The sequence below is a fragment of the Rhinolophus sinicus genome, chromosome 16 (assembly GCF_057876585.1).
Source record: "Rhinolophus sinicus isolate RSI-liver-muscle chromosome 16, RSI-T2T, whole genome shotgun sequence".
NCBI lineage: Eukaryota > Metazoa > Chordata > Mammalia > Chiroptera > Rhinolophidae > Rhinolophus > Rhinolophus sinicus.
This window is the reverse complement of record NC_142516.1, coordinates 41,272,355-41,292,516: the sequence shown is the minus strand read 5'-3', so window position 1 is coordinate 41,292,516 and position 20,162 is coordinate 41,272,355. Positions and strand designations below refer to the sequence as shown.

Genomic DNA, 20,162 nt, shown 5'->3' with positions numbered 1-20,162 from the left:
TAGCATGACTGATTTGTATGAAAGACTTACAGAAATCATGTACATTAGTTTAAAATTACACATTGTAACTGCTAACTTCTTTATACATTTAACTTCAGGATTATCTCTGGTTGTAGAAAAAATAAGAAATTCAGAAATCCTATATAACCCATTACTTCAAATGATTAAAAATACATGAGAGAAGAAGCTTAAACGTCACTAAAACAATATATTCAAATCAAATTCAATACGGCATTTTCTCTGTTGAATGTGTTTTTAAAAGATATGCCAATTGTTCCTTAGTTTTGACAATAGTTGGTCAATGACAGTTTTGAGTTGGCCTTTAAATTTAATCTATGCTCCAATTTGACATGTTATGGAGAACTTATTACATTTTTTTAATTAAAAAAAATACCCCACCACCTATGACAGGAAGGCTAATTGAAATCTAAACCAAGAATAGCATAGAAATTAGAAATTCAACTGGTTTTTTTGTTTGTTTGTTTAATGAAGGAAACATGAATAAAACTAAGAGATGGTTTGGTAAGTAATCTACATCACATTATGGCTGGGGTGCAAACATTAATGAAAGTTACAGACATACAACCCTCAGCAATTATACCAAAAGGGGGAATGTAACTGTGCATGTTAAGTGGAAAAAGCAATCTGACATTTGGTATAAATCCAACCAAACATAGTAAGAGAAGTAAAAATAACATCTTAGGCCGACATGAAGCATGATACGGGGTGTGTACTGGGTTCTTCAACTCCTCTGTAAGCGCCTCCTATTGAGAGGCTGTATTTATAACAGATCTGCAGTTCAAGTCAGATATTAAGATGAAGTTCTGGCACAGAAAATGAATCTTGGTAGAATTTCATATTTTTAATTATTGAAAAGAAGGTTAGAAAAACTAGGTCGACTTTATTAAAAAAAAATTAAGAAGACCTCATTGTGAGAGGTACAGTCTCAGGGGAGTAGAAAGCTAGATCATGCCATGAAATCTTATTTGACACAGTCGAAAGCAGTGGAAGCTAAGGAGAAACCAGAAACACGTCGTTATAGAACAGTTGCTATGTGACCAAAAGGATTCAAAAGAAAAAAGTAAAATAAATTGTCACACTGAACGTAAAAAAAAAATAGAGTTAAAGTAAACAGTTCTGTAACTGCCATCCTGAGGGGAAAGTCAAGCACAGGTTTTGGTATCAAGACCCATCCAGGTCCCTCCCTCATCGGGCAGATCCTGTAGCTGAAATGAGCCTGCCTGGTAACCTGGTTAGTCTGGTTAGCTGTCCAGGATTGCTCATTACACGAACACTCCCATCCCCAGAAGAACTCCTTTTGTGGAGGGCAAATCAACTTTCCTCTTTAACACCTGGCAGACCATGAGTAAACTTAAGGAGGTACATTTATTACAGGTATTTTGTTCATTAGAAGTTATTTGTTTTCAATACAAAATTCCAGGTTTCAAAAAAGATCCCCCAGTGGTAGCAGGTAGGTGACAATCTCACGGTTTTGAAAACTACTCAAGGGAGAATATCCTGTGGCACAAAAGAGAAGCCTAATTTTCCTTCTCCAAAGAATTAAGCTAATCCAGAAAATCAGATTTAAAAACTAAACTAAGTATCTCATAGAAATGTCCTATCATTTCATTTGGTAAATAGTTTCAATATCTTATGAATCTTATATATGGATAGTTGATCCAAAGTCTACAAGAGACTACTGGCATCAAATGGGGAATGGGCTGAATAACTTTGTGTCTGTCAGGTGGACACCAGGGCCAGGACCAGGCCAGGGGTCACAGAGATGGATTCTTAAGTCTGCTGTTCAAGCAAATAAATTGGCCTTGTCATTAAAAACAAAATAACAACAACAGAGGGTAGCGGGATGGGGGAAGAGAAGGGAAAGGAGGAAGGAAGGAAGAGGTTTTTTTCAGTCTGCCTATTTGGCTTTGTTAATTTACTCATCTTTCATATGATAACTTTCAAAGTTGTTGACTAATCTTGACCCAAGTTTTATAGCTCAAAAACATATCATAAACACTAGAGACTGGTTTTTACTCTAGTCTGCCGGCCATGAAGTGTAATGGCTATGCTTAATTCAGTTAATTTATACATATTTATTGAAAATCTGTTCTATGCTAAATTCTAATGCACTTGTGTGTGTTGGAGGGAGGGGGGTTGGCACAGGGAGCTGGAACAAACTACTTAAAATACACACACACACACACACACACACACACACACACACACACACACATGGTACCAAAAAAATGTATACACACTTTAAGAAAGGAAAACACTATTGAAATTGTAATACTCAATATATACCGATAACAAAAGATGAATACAAGTCATGTGCATACATTTTTTTTGGCACCCCTGATGAGATGTGTGTGTGTGTGTATGTAGATATAATTTTTTTTTTTTTTACCTTCGGGACATTAAGCTACCTGGGAAGCAAAGATAGCACAGATGAATCAATTAAGAAATAATTAAGTGCCAAATTGTGAGCTAACTATGAATGCAGTAAGAAGGGAGAGATGATTATGAACTGTAGTCACTAGAGAATAGTGTAGAGAAGTGGGGGATGGGTTACATCATGCAGACGAGAAAAGAGAGATGAGAAGAAATTAGCAAAGAAAAAATTTACTTATTCGTTTATTACTTATTCATTTGACAACTTTCACTGAAAGCTACTCACTGTGCTTAGCAATGAGTGGGAAACACAAAGACAGAAAAAGAACATGAAGCCTGTCCTCAAAGAGCTTGCACTCTGGCAATGGAGATAATAATGCTATAAATAAATATACTGCAATGTAAATGCAATGTGGGTCATAACAGAGGTTCCAGTGATTGTAGCCAAGCGTCAGCCATGAGCAGAAGGTCACTGATTTAAAGCAGGTCTCTCACGGTCATGTCACCTTAACTTGGGTACTGATTCTGTAGGATCAGAAGTTTCATTTTCACAAGGATGATGAGGTTTGGGGAGCTGGTCATACTAACCTAATTGAACTAATAATAGACTAAAATTCAATTCATAGCTTTAGCCACAGTGATAATAAAGAAGAACATTAGGGTTGACCAATCAGAGTCTAAAGGCTGCTTGGTAGGGGGGGAGTAAGAATGCCGGAACCTGAACGACCTTAAGGGTTACATGAAGATAATAAGGTTCCTGGGCTCATCATCTCTGACCACAGGTGGGACCGTCTTCTAGTCAGTTCTAGTTTTATGACCCCGTTAATAAAAGCCTGTCAGTTTTTACCTTCAGTTCAACTGATTGTTAAATCCTACCACACTCTCCTTAACTAGCTGTAGCAGGCACTATAGTGGGTCAAAAGCCAAGACACATGAAACACAATCCTTGCTCTCAGAGTCAAATCAACTCAATGAACATTTCTGGTCATTTATACCATCTTCTGTACCAGACATTTTTTGCGTGGTATTTAGAGGTACTGCCAGGGAATACAAGCTGGAGTTCTCAGATGTTCACTTCTTATCAAAAGTTTTGTTGTGTAAAGCAATTTTTAGGGAGTACTGCTGCAGGAATGCAGGCCATCCATTCTCTCAGTACGCTAAAATTTATCTCTGAGTTAATTTAGAGCATGAGTCCTAAGCTAGGTTCTATCTAAATGGTGTGTGATAAAGACTAACTGGACCTTTAAGCAACATTAATTAGTCCGGAGGGTCAATGGGAGGAGCTAGGGCTGATGGAAGTTCTCCCACTCTACAGAATCAATCGCAAGAACCCTATAGGAAGAATTCTGTTTATAATAAAGCTCTACGGTTCTAACTGCCCCTTCTCTTTTCTCCCTTTTTCCTTCTGTAATACCCCTCGATCTTGGCATGTAGGATGGAGTATGCACATGGCTTTCCATGTCTACATGCACTGAGTTGCAACCCTTTCTATTTCCTGAATAAATCCTTTTTGGTGATGAAACACCTAGTCAATATTATTTTTAGGTCGAATGAGCAGAGGACTAGCTGCATTTCAATATTCAGTCTTCTATGGGAAGGGCTTGCAATTTTTTTTTTTAATCAGATTGTAAATAGTTTAGGCTTTGTGGGCCATACAGTCTCTGTTTCAACTATGCTGTTGACTCTGCTGTTGGGCGCAAAACCAGCTATCAACAATACATAAACAAATGCTTGATTGTACTGCGATAAAACTTTATTTATAAAAACTGGCAGCAGGTTGAATTTGGCCTGCGCATTTGCCAATCCGTTCTGTAGTAACAGCACCCTGGTTTCAGCGAGGTACAAGACGGTACTGAGTAGACAGAGCAAAGAACTGTAAGGAAAAAGCCAAACTACTGAAGGTGCAAACGTTCCGCCAAAACATGAGCAAGCAGCAAACTGACAAAATGAAGTGTGTCTCCCACACTGACTGTGGCCTTTAGGCAGAGTTGAAGAATCGGCACACAGGCGCCAATGCAAGCTCTTTCCCTCCTAAGGCTGTTATGAACATTGGAGTGTGGTTAAGCATATCTAAGCCTTCTCTTCTTATCTCTAACAGCTCCAAGCATTCTGAAAAAAGGAAGAATTAAGACCCCAAGACTTATCAGAATTCACTGTGGAAGTCAAAGACAGGGCTGTTTTGTTTGTTTATTCTTGCAAAAGGTTATTTGGCTCATTAGCTAACAAAACGAAATAAAAATAAAAGTAAATACATCACTTGAATGAAAAAAAATGATATGCCATGTTATTATTGTCGCTCTTTAGAAAAGATCAAACATACTCAAGGTCATTGTGTTCTTCTGAGTCTAAGTTAGCATTTCTAGTTATTGAACCATATAGAGAATGATTTCTCTGTTCATTACATTTCCAGATAAATTTGGGGGTGCCAGATTTTCATTTGACTGTATCAGATAATTAATGGTTTCTCAGTTAAAAACTAGCAGTCAGTCTACTGTAACAGAATCAAAAGACTTCAGAATTTAGAAGATAATTTTAAGATTACAGATAGCATACTGGTTTCTGAGGCAAGTGATGCTTCTACTTAGTCAAGGCCCCAGAGGGGGTGAGAAGCAGAGGGAAATCGACTGCTGGACCCTGACCCAATGTTCTTACCATACAATGGTCTTGTCTGCCTCCAAAAGCCTGCAGTGAGCTTACACTTCTTTTTTATCACCAGATCAAGAGTAAAGTCAGGATGGCTCTGACAGACAAAACCAATACACTCTGGAGTTCAAGTATTTGGCTTATCAGTGAGAAACTTTTTACAGCAAGGTACCTCTTCAAGAAGGATTCAGCCCTACCTCTGAAATTCCTTTTGCATTTTAAATTCAACATTCAAATTCCTTGTGCATTTTTAAAATTAGTTAAAAATTTAAGCATGAAGTTAGAAGTAAACTCCAATGGTGACTTTATGCCCAAAAGTTAATTTATTCATGTACTTTGCATTTATGGGCTCTGGAGTATGTGAAAATTTCAAGAAGGTATCCGATCTACTGAACTCCGTAGAGGGAACTTCAGTAAAGTGAGGCTAGGCATTATTTGATCTCTTAACTTGAACATGGATAGAGCAGTCTTTTGCCAAAAGCCTGCAGAGGGAAGACTTTTCTCACTATATGCCAATGTGATTGAGATTTGTGTTCTCTACTGTCAGGGAACTTTTGGTACTGTAGGCAATGAACTCATTTGACCTGATGTCTCAGTATATTAAAGCAGGTGGTGAATCCTAGGGAAAAAAAAGTAATCCTACAGCCATCTGTTTATTGTGCTCTTTATCTAAAGATATTTGGAGCCCTCAGGCATTTTTTTTTATCAATAACAAAAAAGTTAATAAAGGAATCTGCACAACTCTTCAGCATCTTAGAAGGCTTTTATTCTTGCATTAAGTCAAGTTGGAAGAATGGACTAAATTAAGGCAAAATGCAAACTTATCCCAAACTGCTTATCCATCATCTGGAATTTCCCATCTCCTCATTTCTACCAGAGCTGCCTAGCCTTTGAAGCTTATTGTGTTCAGCAAGTTGGCTAATCAAAGGAGAAAAAGGGAAGCTCAAATCATTTTATTATGTCCTTCTTACTGGCTCTATTTTGACAGCAAAATGTTACTATACAGAGTCCAGTGGGGAGCAGTTAAGACTGTAGGCTAAAATAAAGAAATAACAGTTGGAAATTATTTGTGACTCATAACATCTTCCATGTTGTATGAATAATTGATGTGCTGTTAAATATGGCTAAGTTTTCTGGATGATAATCAAAATTCTGTTAGGTCTGTTTTTCAGCAAATTCGATATAATTTTCCCTCTTGATCTGATACATATGAGATTACCTATAGGCAACATTGATAAAGATTAATAAACAATTTGTAGCTTTCATGGTCAATGATTCATTTAATCATAGAAATGTATCCATTTGTCTATAATATCTATCTATCTATCTATCTATCTATCTATCTATCTATCTATCTATCTATCTATCATCCATCCACCCTCTGTATTTCACAGTGGTTAAAATCTTGGGCTCTGGAGGCAGCAAATCTGAATTCAACTCCTATTTCTAGCACTTACTAATTGTGACCTTGAACAAGTTACTCAGCCTCTCTGAGACCAGGTTTCTTCCTCTGATGAGAGTGATAAGAAATGTCTACTACTTCGGGTGGCTTTGAGGATTAAATGAAATAATGCATATACACAGAATCTAACACATATTAAGTGTTCAGCAAATAGCTGCTATTATTGTTTTTGATAATAGAGCTTTCCAGATCCCAGACCTTCAAAAACAGCAGGAAAAAAAGACTTGAATGCCTTCAGCTCTGAAACTTCATAGTTCATTTCTAATGGCCAGAGAGACAATGCCTACATCAGTCACTGAAATATTGGAAATTACGCATCGATTATTTCATGGAACAATCATCTGTGGAGGTCAAACATGAGCAGTCCCAGTTAGGCACTGAGGGTAGAAGAGAGAGATGACAGATACAAAAGAGATATGTACAAAGTGTTACGATAGATGGCATAGTGACTCACGATCTTTGGTGTTGGGCAAGACTTTCAGTGGGTGTGACTCCTAAATTGGGTCTTGAAGGATGAAGAAGAGCTCACAAGACAGAAAAGAAGAAGATAGGCATGCTTGGCCCCTGTTCTCAGTATTCCTGGCAAGTGGCCTGCACTGACTCTCACACCATCAGGGTCCTGGAAAGAGTTACTGATATGCTGCAAACTTTATGCAGACATACTTGGCAGGCCCTGATTCTCACACTGCTAGAGATTAGAGATCTATGTGTTCCCCCTAAATCTAAACTGAAGAACCACAACTAAAGACAGTCAGTACTCAGAGAACTTGGTCCTAAATTCAGAAAGATTTCTGTAAGGTGATGATACTGTATAAGGAATTAGGTCCACAATATCAATGAAGAATTTATTTTAATTATAAAGATAGAAAGAACAACATTAGGAACCCCACAAGAAGTAAAGGAGGCAAGATAAATTACTAAAGATACACCAGCAGAACATATAACAAAGTCAAAAAGACAAAGGTGTAACAACTGCCTTGAATACAGAGAAAGGGAATATTTTGAGTTATTCTGTGAAAACGAATTGGAAATAAGTGATGCTCAAAATATGGGATCCACCTCCTCATCAGTGCCATCCCTGTACTTCACAGAGCATCTGCTAGGACTACACTGGAAAAATACGTGGAACACAGCAGCAGTTGGGTGCATCTAAAAGCCACCTGTCCTATCTTTGTGCTGGAAGGGTTTTCCTGGCTCGGGAAAAGTACCCGGCCTAAGAGCGGGGAAGAATAAGGCGACGCTAATACTCAGGCCGTCTGGCACAGTGGGATCAAAGGCAGGCCAGCCAGGCTGCTCGGGCACTGGTCTAGAAAGGGAGTTGAAACATCCCGGTAAGACATCAGAAACATGGGGCCAGTCAACTCAGTTTTCCACATATAAAGACTTACCTAACTGGCAGGAATTTATTGGTTCTACTCTCCTTAAAGTAAACAGTCTTCTAGAGAAAATGAAGGGGGAAAAAAGAAAACAACAAAACACTTCATAGGTTTCATTTAGCTAAGGTAACCAAATGTTCCTGCTTGACCAGGAGCTTTCCCAGTTTTTGCCACAATTGCCTCATAATTATTAATAGCAACCCCTTCCTCCCAAAATGTCCTGGTTTGGATAAGAACGATAGAGTCACCATCTATTTAGTCTATGTAAAAAATTAGTATAACAAAAAGATTAAAATACACATCTTCTGGTAGAAAATGTATTTCAGGATAATGAAATAGCACCAGTTGAGGAGAAAACCTTCTACTTCACAGAAGAATGCCAATGTAGACCAACAGATAAAAGTAGAAAATCATTCTTTTACAAATCCTAATGGAATCACTAAATCAGACAAACATTATCAACTGGAATTAAAACTATTAGATCAAGGGCCGGCCCGGTGGCTCAGGCAGTTAGAGCTCCATACTCCTAACTCCGAAGGCTGCCAGTTCGATTCCCACGTGGGCCAGTGGGCTCTCAACCACAAGGTTGCCAGTTCAATTCCCCGACTCCCGCAAGGGATGGTGGGCAGCGCCCCCTGCAACTAAGATTGAACACAGCACCTTGAGCTGAGCTGCCTCCCGGACGGCTCAGTTGGTTGGAGCGTTGGATCTCAACCACAAGGTTGCCAGTTCAATTCCTCGACTCCCGCAAGGGATGGTGGGCTGCGCCCCCTGTAACTAGCAACAGCAACTGGACCTGGAGCTGAGCTGCGCCCTCCACAACTAAGACTGAAAGGACAACAACTTGACTTAGAAAAAAAGTCCTGGAAGTACACACTGTTCCTCAATAAAGTCCTGTTCCCCTTCCCCAATAAAATCTTAAAAACAAACAAAAAAAATCTATTAGATCAAGAGTTGATGGGGAACTGAAGACCCCTCTGTGACACCACACAGATTGCTTTTGGTGGCAGGAGGAAAAAATATGACTTTATAAGCAGGGTGTCAGTGCCCGAATACTGTGGTGAACCCTAACTTCATCAATGATGGGTAAATCAGTGTACAATATCACATAAAACACATTCCACTCACGATGTTTAACTCAAATCTAACCAAGTCTTGAAATGTAACTTCCAGTTTATAGAGAATCCAAGAGACAGAAGAGAAAGTTAAATTGTGCTATGAGGTGGCACTCAGACCAATCCAGGCCAATGCCTTCTACATGCCAGTGAAATGCACAACAGGACTCGACTCGATTAAAAGAGACTTAAGGGACGTGAAAACCAAATGCAATGTGTAGTCCTAAATTGACCAGTACTAAAATACATTTTGGAAGAATGTGGGAAGTTTGAATATGAACTAGGTATAGAATGATAAAAGTAACTGGTAATTAATTTTAGCTGTAATGTGGTATTATTTACTATGTAGGAAAATGTCATTTTTGTCCCTAAGAGATGCATACTGAAATGTGGGTACAAGGACATGATACAATTTTCTTTATTACTTCTGCATAAAGATGTAGTTAGAAAAGAATTAGGTGTATGTGTAGACACATATACCCCCTTATGTATAGTTTAGGAAATCAATTTCTCTCTGCTTTAGAGGAAAGAAATGTTTAAGGAATTATCATTTAAAGGGGCTTAGATCAGCCTGTCCCACGTGTCCCAACACCATTAGCTCAAGCATGAGGGGTGTGCCCAAAGAGCAGGCGGGTTTTTATGGTAGACGTGGACTGTATGACAGAAATCTAAGATGGCAGCTTTCCCAGAACCACAGTGCTAACAGGAGCCTGGAGAAACAGTCTTGGATAGATAGCTCTTGGCTCTAAAGCAAGTAGATGTGGCACCATCCAATTCTCACAGTAACTAACGGGTACCTGTCCAGAAATCTACAAATCTATACCAAGGGAATGTCACCTTGGTGGAGACATGTGATGGAGCCTCGTATCAAGAACACAACCACAATAGCTAATACAGGTGTCCTTGGTGCAAACAGGAATCTCTCAGAGGATCTATCCCAGGAACAGGAGGCAAAACAGTTTGCTAAGGGGGAGCCCTAACCCTGGTAGGCACATAATCATTAAACATCGGTGCTCTGTGGCCTAAACAGTAAGACTTTGCTGTAGGGAGAACAGATATATGACAGGTAAAGAACACAACAGGTGAAGATGGGAAAGAGACAGGATTTGTGATAAAAGTAAAAAGATACAGGTTAGAAATGATGAGAGGTAGAGGACTGACTAATAAAAATACCTTTATAATGGAGGATGTATTCATTAGTAAGGGCCAGGAGCGGCAGCACAGTTGCAGAGTAAGAAGTAGAGAGGAGTTAAAAGAGAATCAGTGATGAGGGGAGCGGAGTAAACAAGCAGACAGGAGAAGACATAATAAGCACGAACAGGGAACGAGGAATAAAACACAACAACATGGGGAGATAGATGAAATTTGAAATGACAAAGGAAACAGAAGGACAGAGGGGGCAGGAAGTAAAAGAAAGACAGCTGGTCAAAGGTTGAGGGGGCAGAATTTGGAACAGACAGAGCTGAATGCATCTTTTTCATCTCTGTACTCACAGAAACTTATATAGTAGGAGCTCAGGAGAGAGGAAAACAGGGAGAAAGTAAAGGAGACAGGAAGAGGGGTAACGGCAGGCAGTTAGATAGCAGAAGAGAAAGACTGGGAATAGAGTGACGCGAAGGTGTGGAGGAAGGAAAAAGAAAACATGGAATGAGTAAAGCACACATTTCAGAGGCACACGAGGGGGTTACTATTAGATAAAATGTGATTGACACAGAGCTCAAGAGCATTCTATGTCACAATCCAGAATTATGTAATTCAAATTTACTTTAAGAATGTAAGAACTGTTTTGACCAGGCAACATGTTTGTGGCTGGCCTGAATCGTAACCTATCATATACAAATGTCTGGAACTAGGGTAAAAACATGATAAACTTCATAGAAAACCGAAGCCGAATAGCTCTTGGATCTTCTATATACCACTGAGGGACGCCAATCAGCGTATGGGGCTCCTTATTTTCCCCATGGTCCTGCTCTCATCCAGAGGGTCATTTCAACATATGAACTGGCCTGAGGCAGCAGCATATTTTCCACCCACTCTTCTGTTTGCCCAGAACCAACACAAGAGGTGAATGTTGGTTAACATAATTAATGTAGACAGAAATTTGGCTAAGTACTACAAAAAATCCATTTTTCAGGCGCCTGATTATCTAGATTGCTGACTACATTGATTACAGTAACCCAGTGATTGCCAAATCTGTACTTTCTTTCTGTTAGGCGAGATTTAATCTAGAGAACTCACAAGTCTCTCTAGGATGCAAATCTCTCCTAGGACACTTGATTTTGATTGACAGCTCACAAAATAATTCTGGCATGCATGCAAAATTAGACTCACATGCAATTTTCATGCAAAGGCAAACCTATCCATCAATATAATAGTGGCTCCCAAAAAGCAGTCAAAGTTGTGTCTGGAAACTGGAAACTAGGAAGTCTGATATTTTAGAAGCCATAATCAAACAGTTGTTTGCAGTTTTTACTGTGTGTGTTTCCTAGCACATGAATAAGATCAGAAATCTGTATTAAAAATTATGATTACAAGATTTCAAATCATAACAGAGTATGTGTTTGAGAATCACTGGTTTGCAAGTTGAGGAAAGAGACAGGTTGGTGAAATCAGATTCCTAGAGTCTTCGATTCATTTTTCCAACAGGAAACAGTAAAAAAAAAACAAAAACAAAAACAAAACACAAAACAAAAAAAACCCCACTCTCCCTAACTTTTGATGACAGTCCCTTATGAGGTTGGCACAAGTTTAATATCTATTCTTCCTAACTTTCAAGTTCAAATCAGGTACTACAGACAAAGCACAGAACACAGAAGTTATCATTGCAGAGCCCCTGCACATGAAAGAGAAAGACCCAAAGGACGTGCTGGATGAATACTTACTATTTGGTAGAGTCAGATAGCTGATATTCTCGTCGCCTATCATAGCATTCCTGGATTCCTGGATCATTCCATAAACTCTTTATTGCATCTACGTATGGATTCTCAAAAGCAGACACCTTCTCCACATCAACTTCTCGAACTAATTGTGCATGAGCCTGTTATTTAAAAAAAAAAAAAAAGCCGTTTTCATCTTTCCATCACTGAAAATTGCTTTTGGTTTACACGTTACGTTGCACACAATTGAGGTCTTCCTGCATGTACTGGTTTTCAGACTGGTTTATAATAAAGTAATGCCTCATTGTTTTTTTCTTAGAGAGAACAGTCTCAAACCTTTCTCTGTAGGGTAAATCTTGAGGCTACTAGTCATGTTTCTGACTAGAGGAAAACAGAGTTCAGCTCCTATCAGAACAATGAGGACATCATGCTACACATGCAATTGTTTTTAGGTGATTATCATAATCCCAAAGCAATTAATATTATTAAAGGGAAAAAAGACAGGAATAATTATCCTCTCTGTTTGTAGTTTATTATAATCAAACACAAAATACACACAGCCCATGGGTATTATTTCTTAGCAGAAACTCAATCAGACTCCTCAACTAATCAGAGCTAGTTTCTATAGTTCACTTTTCGGATAAGGTGTAAAACCACTAGAACAACAGGTAATAGTAATGACTTAATTTGAACAGAAACCATTCCCAGTACATTCCCAAATACCCCAAGTTCTAAAATATTTATTTTATATCTTCCTTATCTACATTATCAGATTGAGGACCCTATTCGATTTTTTAACAAGGAAAAAGGACTTTGTTATTTCATTATACAATATTTAGCAGGAAAGGAGATTTAAAAAAAAAATCAGTAAGACTGAAATTAAAATGTTGTCAAAAAGCTATTAGAAACAATGAACAAAACAGTAATGTGGCTGGCTACAAAATCAACGTACAAAAGTCCACTTGCATTCCTGTATACTAACAATGAAATCTCAGAAAAAGAAATACAAAAAACAATTCCTTTTGCAATTGCAGCAAAAATAATAAAATAGCTAGGCATAAACTTAACCAAGGATGTGAAAGACCTATATACTGAAAACTACAAGACATTTTTAAAAGAAATTGAAGAAGACACAAAAAAATGGAAAGACATTCCGTGCTCATGGATTGGAAGAATCAACATATTTAAAATGGCCATATTACCCAAAGCAATATACAGATTCAATGCAATCCCCATCAAAATCCCAATGGCATTTTTTAAAGAAATACAACAAAAAATCATCAGATTTGTTTAGAACCACAAAAGACCCTGAATAGCCAAAGCAATCTTAAGAAAAAAGAACAATGCTGGAGGTATTACACTCCCCGACTTTAGCTTGTACTACAGGGCTACAATAATCAAAACAGCATGGTATTGGCAGAAAAACAGACACATAGACCAATGGAATAGAATTGAGAACCCAGAAATAAACCCCCATAAATATGGACAGATAATTTTTGACAAAGAAGAATAAAACACACAATGGAGAAAAGACAGCCTCTTCAATAAATGGTGCTGGAAGAATTGGATAGCCACATGCAAAAGAATGAAACTGGACTGCTATCTGTCTCCATGTACCAAAATTAATTCAAAATGGATCAAAGACTTCAGCATAAGACCTCACACAATAAACTGCATAGAAGAAAACATAGGTACTAAACTTATAGACCTTGGGTTCAAAGAGCATTTTATGAATTTGACTCCAAAGGCAAGGGAAGTAAAAGATAAAATAAATGCATGGGACTAGATGAAACTTAAAAGCTTCTGCACAGCAAAAGAAACCATCGACAAAATAAAGAGGCAACCAAGTAAATGGGAGAAGATTTTTGCAAATAGTGCCTCCGATAAGGGGCTAATATCCAAAATATACAAGGAACTCATGCAACTCAACAACAAAAAAACAAATAACCCAATTGAAAAATGGGCCGAGGACCTGAAGAGACATTTCTCCAAAGAGGACATACAAATGGCAAATAGACATATGAAAAAATGCTCAACATCGCTAATCATCAGAGAAATGCAAATCAAAACCACAATGAGATATCACCTCACCCCAGTCAGAATGGCTATCATCAACAAGACAAATAGTAACAAGTGTTGGAGAGGCTGTGGAGAAAAAGGAACCCTCATACACTGTTGGTGGAAATGCAGACTGGTGCAGCCGCTATGGAAGGCAGTGTGGAGGTTCCTCAAAAAATTAAAAATAGAATTACCGTATGACTCAGCAATCCCTCTCCTAGGTATCTACCCAAAAAATCTGAAAACATTTATCCATAAAGACACGTGTGCTCCAATGTTCATTGCAGCTTTGTTTACCATGGCCAAGACATGGAAACAACCAAAATGTCCTTCGATAGATGAATGGATAAAGAAGTTGTGGTATATATACACAATGGAATACTATTCGGCAGTAAGAAAAGACGAAATAGGACCATTTGTGACAACTTCGGTGGATCTTGAGAATATAATGCTAAGCGAAATAAGTCAGACAGAAAAAGCAGAGAACCATATGATTTCACTGATATGTGGTATATAAACCAAAAACAACAAAAGAACAAGACAAATAAATGAGAAACAAAAACCCATAGACACAGACAATAGTTTAGCGGTTACCAGAGGGTAAGGGGGGAGTGGGGTGGTAGATAACGGTAAGGGGGATCAAATATACAGTGATGGAAGGAGAACTGACTCTGGGTGGTAAACACAAAATGGGATTTATAGATGATGTAATACAGAATTGTACACCTGAAATCTATGTAACTTTACTAATAATTGTCACCCCAATAGACTTTAATTAAAAAAAAGAAAGAAATTAAAATGTTGTATGGTCAACCCCCAATTTAACCATAACATACCACTGCTTAATAACCCCTATTAAAATAGGTTTTGTGGATGTAATATATATGCAAATTATACAGACACATAAATATGCAAATAAACAAATGTAACAACTAATTACCTTGGAATTGAAGGCAGATGGCTGATAATTTATTCAAACAGTCTTGATTTTGTACAGAAATACAAACTTTTGAACTAGGTTAGTGAATGGCTATCATGTCATGCTGACCTAATTATTTCATAGTTTTATACAGATAGAATTTTAGTAAATTTAATCCACCTTAGGCCCTGTCTGATTTCCAACCTTTATCTTCCTTCTTTTCCCATAAGCGGGAAGGGCCCTATGTCATTAGACTAACCTTGACTTTAATAAGGTTTCAAGAAGCCCAACGTACTAAGACTGAAGAAACCATCTTTCTTGCTAGTTCTGCTCTGACCTTGACAGTCTGCTCGAGAAGCCCCTTCTGTACCCTGGACTCCCATCTTGGAAATCAGATTCCTGTAGTTGCTTTTTGTACCTAGTCCCTATCCAGGCAATCTGCCTTATTATTCCACCAGTGATCCTACTAGCCTGGAGTCCTGTCCTAGAACCCCAATCCCGGTAAGCCTACCTTAGTTATAGTTCTCCATGAGAGTCATCCTTTGGAAACGGTATCACTCACTCCCCAATGAATCCCCAAAGCTGTGCTCCGCCTGGATCCGTAACACCTGTTCTTCTGTGTTGATACCCAAGACTGTACTGGACCCATCTGCTCTGCCTTCGGCCTGTTGAACCGATGTCCTCCAAGCACAAAACACTGGATGTGTGGGCCTTCTCCATCCTTCCCAGCAGGTATGTCAAATGTCAAGTTTCCACCCCTGCCTTTCTGCCCTTGCCCATTGAATACGATCAAGTTCTGACCCTTTGTGTCCTGAGACATAATAATGATCACCCTTGGTATAATCCTAAATTAGAGTACCCATGGCTACATCTGTATTATAGAGTTCTCTGGGGGATTCTGTGGGTCTTGAAGGACAGCTGGGGGCAGAATTGGGGATATACAGATGGTTTCCTGCTGGATACGCTCTAAAGAAAATGTTTTGAATCTGACTTTGCTTCTTCTTATGACCTGGGTAAACTGCTTAATCGGGAACATACTGCTCCACCAGCCTCATGTGACTTTGTATTGTGTTACAATACAGTAGGGTCAGTGATTCTCAAACGGTGGTCTACTCATCAGCAGTATCACCTTAAATTTGAAAGAAATGCAAATCCTCTGATCGTACCTCAAACCTTTTGAATCTGAAACCCTAGGAATGAGACTCAGCAACCTCTGTTTTACGAGGCTCTTGAGATGATTCTGATACATGCAAAAATTTCAGAATCACTGCAAACTATAAAGCACCATACAGATGTAACTTGTGATCATAATTAATTGCCTGGCTGGCCACAGAACTGCTATGGGAAACTCAAGAAAAGACGCCCACAGAGGCAACAGTCACCCCAAAGCAGGAGTCATTAACAGATGTTCATAAGGGCTAGGGAGCCATGGAAACGAGCAAACAGGCTTGGTGTAGGCAGTAACGAGTGATGGGACTGAGACACACCGAGAAATACGCTCACTGATTAAAGAGGGAAGCTGCTAGATAGCTCCAGCCAATTGTTGCTACTGGGTATGCATGCAGGTGCCTTGCTGCCAGATTTCCAATTTTTCAAGGGAAACCAAAAATCTAGATTTTTTTTTTCTGTGAAATGTTCCCTAATTGTAAATTTTGGCAACCCTATCAAAGATAAATAAAGCATATGTGTGCCTGAGTCTGATTGAAGGCCATTCATTTGCAGCATTTGTTCTAAAAGATGCTTCTCTTCTGACTTCCCTAATAGGCTTGACCAATAACACTACGTACTGTGCAGAACTTAGAACATGGTAGCTGCCGCTGGTTAATACATGCTAATGAGTAAGTAATTTTCATCACTTTTCTACAATATTTAGACAAACTATTATACTATCCATAGAGATAAATGGTTGAGACCTTTCCTTGAAGTGGGTCAAGGCAACATGGTGACATAGGTTAGCATAGCTAGTATTTAGAAAATGAATTTGATACATGAGGCCAGCCATGTCAGTTGGAAGGAGTTCTGTTTGTTTCTGGAGAAGTTAGCTTATGACAGAGCAAACAATTTCAACATACCTGACACTTTTCACCATGATGAAGTGTTTACTGGACCCCACTGAGATGCTAGGTAATACAGCGATTAGGGAATTAGACATAGTTCTCATGAGGGTGGGGATGGGAGGAACATACAGATGGCAACCAACCAAAGCACAGGATGAGCCAGGATTAGGAACAAGAGGGGATTTTTGCATTTCCATCCTCAAGTTCAACCGAATGTAAGGGTATTTAAATAAAGACAACATTCTCAACAGTGTATTGTAACTTTCCACTGAGAGCCTGCTCCTGTAAAAATGAGACGACTTTCTATTGCCAGAAAACTGTAATTTCCTAACTGGGTCTACCTCTGCTTGCTTTTTCTTACATCTGGAATGTCTTCCTTCTTCCTTCTGTACCTTCTTTTGCTTTTTTGTTCTGGGGCTGTATCATGTGCTATATCTTACAGGAGGAAGTTATTCTTGATGTTCCTCCTCTTCCTCAAACCGTTATCTTTGGGTCCTTTGATCCATGAAACTTTTACATTTTCTTTTATGTTAACCATCACGTCTTGACTTATCCCTCTTATAGACTATACATTGAGGGAAGGGGCTGTAGCTTACTGACTCATTTCTTTTGGGACCTAACACAGAGTGAGTATACAACAAATATCTGTCTAATTTAAGTGCAGTTTAACATATAAATACAATGCCAAGTCCTACAAATCAAAGTCAGTTTCTTGAGGAAATCTTCCATCCTTACCTAGTCTCATTGCACTCCTTAATCCTTAACAGCTTTTATCACAGCAGCTGGTTTATATATTTGTGTGATACATATTTGTTAATGTCTTCCTCCCTGATCACAGTATAGGTTCAAAGACTGGCTCAACATTACAGCATCAGGGCCTAGCAGAGTGCCTACCACTTGGTAGATGGCTCAATAAATATCTGTTGAGTAAAGAATGCAAGGAAGGAAGAGTGGAAATTGCATTAAACTAAAAATCAGGATACCTAACTTCTAGTCCTGGCTTTACCCCTAACAATAGCCAGAAACCTTAGGAGACACTACTTCTTTACCTCTTTATAACTTCATTTTTCTTGTCCATTAAGATGATGCAATTGGACCAGATTATCTACCAAAGGTCTCATCTAGCCACAAACAGTATAACTGTAAATATATGATCAACACATTTACAATGCATAGAGGACGAAAGTGCTGACACTACCTCTAGGAGCACATAATATCATTTACTGAAGCAAGACTTCAACTTCACTATTTCCAACAGAGCTGACAATACAGGGAAGAGCACCATTAAGCCTGTACATGAGCAACGCTACATGTGGATTGAGCAAGTAGAACTCAGTATGGACAAAGGAGGTCAAACAAGGTGTCAGAGAGAAGATAAGGGTTTCTCTGGCAGGTGGAGATGAAAATGTGTGACGCTTCCAACCAAAGAGGAGGAATAGATAAAGGATCACTGCACAAAATAAACACGGCACTTTCCTTTAACTGTGAAAAAAACCAGTTTAGTGAGGAAGTTTCATGCTTCTTTTCGATTCAAATTAACCTCCACAGTGAAACCTATAATCTAAACCATATCAGCTATGAACCATTAACTCAGAAGATAACCTCCAACATCCATGAAAGTACATCACCCTCAAAACACACAGATCACCACTTTGCATTCACCCAGGTCAGAATTTCTAAGTCACTTTTACTGCCCCCTCAAGCTTTGTTGTTTAATTCCATCCCTGCTCTTTCAGAAAATGACATTAAAATACAATCAACTGTAATTTGCATTTATGTAAGAGCTTTCAACTGAAAGCTACATTATTTAAAAGTATGAGAGCATTTTACCAAATAAACATAGAATTTTAAAATTACCTATATGCATGTCCCCAATGGAAGTTTATTCCTCTCACTATTTTTGTAAATAATAGTCTGTATGTGGAAAGAATATTTTTTATTATGTTAGAGTTGAGAAAAATTAGATCCTTTTCTATTTGCCCAAATATCAAATGTGAACAGTAGTAAAAATCACAACTAATTATGTGAAATTAAACAATTACTAATGAAAAAGACTATGATAAAAGGAAATAATTCATTTCTAGTAATATTATAAATAACAAGTGAATTACAATTGATTATCCTTTTTATTTTGAACATTGTGCACAGAAAATCAAAACAGATATGGGTTAATTAATCATATAAGCAAAATATAAAATATAATTCTATTTCTTTTTGTTACAACTGAGCACACTGGATGGAATTATTTAATGATGAAATCTAGCTTTCAGAATTCTCAGCAGCTGATGGCAAGCCATAGAGGGAACATTGCGAGAACTAAGTAGCTTACTCAGGAACTCTGGCAGAATTCTAGGGAAAGACCACATGGAAACCACAGGATATGCCAGTGTGGTAATGTCTTATTTTCGTGATTTGGTGGTCATAAAATTCAGGTAAATCTTAGATGTGTTGATATTTCCATGGTTGCTTGAGTAAAGGGAAGGAAGAACTGAGTTCCCACCATAGGGGGTTTTACTCTGCCCACAGAAGGCCAAGCTTTCAGATGAAACAAAAAGGATCTTATAGTCACTTTGGAAAGATTTTCAAAAACTCATTAACACATCAGGTGGCTTTAGGCTGGAATGTCAGACCTATTCCAGTTCCTACACTCCAGAAGTAGAAAACCAAATGGCAACTTCCACATTTGTTGAAGCTCTTAGACACAAATATTGAGCTCATCAGGCCTGCTAGGTTTGAAGGGATGCCCAACACACACAGAGGACCTCTAAATCAGAAAAAGTCCAAACCACGGTTGGAGTCCGTTTTAATTCTGAACTGAGACTCACAGCGTCTCACTCCTTTTTTCCTTGGTGCTTATTTCCATTTTGGCATTTGACTCTAGAGAAAAGAAAACAAAAAACTGTAGACTCCTAAATAAACTGTGAGAGAAAAAAAAATCCCAGGCTGTGTTTTGTTTTGCTCCTGCTCAAATGAAGTACAAAGTAAAAGGATGAACGCTGAGATCAGGTTGCTGTGTTGAAATACCACCTCCACTCTGTACAAATTGAGCATGACCTTGGGCAAGCCATTTAACATCTCTAAACCTCTGTTTCCTAATCTGTGAAATGGGGTAATAATAGCACTTATCTTAGAGGGTTAAAGGACAGAATGCATGTACAACACTTAAAGACAGAGCCTAACAAAGTTACTAGTTATTTAAAAAGCAAAAGACAAGGAAAATAGCACAGAAAACATAAACCATGGTGTACATACCTACTAGCTT

The 20,162-nt window shown here is 38.4% G+C and overlaps 1 protein-coding gene across 1 annotated transcript in view; it reads right to left on the bottom strand.

The window, feature by feature from the left end:
- LOC109449927 (guanine nucleotide-binding protein G(q) subunit alpha) overlaps positions 1–20,162 on the bottom strand; it is a 280,434-nt gene that overhangs the window by 72,996 nt on the left and 187,276 nt on the right. Inside the window, exon 3 of the mRNA XM_074330581.2 lies at positions 11,873–12,027. Within this exon, the coding sequence (XP_074186682.1) occupies positions 11,873–12,027 (155 nt within the window). The remainder of the gene's footprint in view (positions 1–11,872; positions 12,028–20,162) is intronic.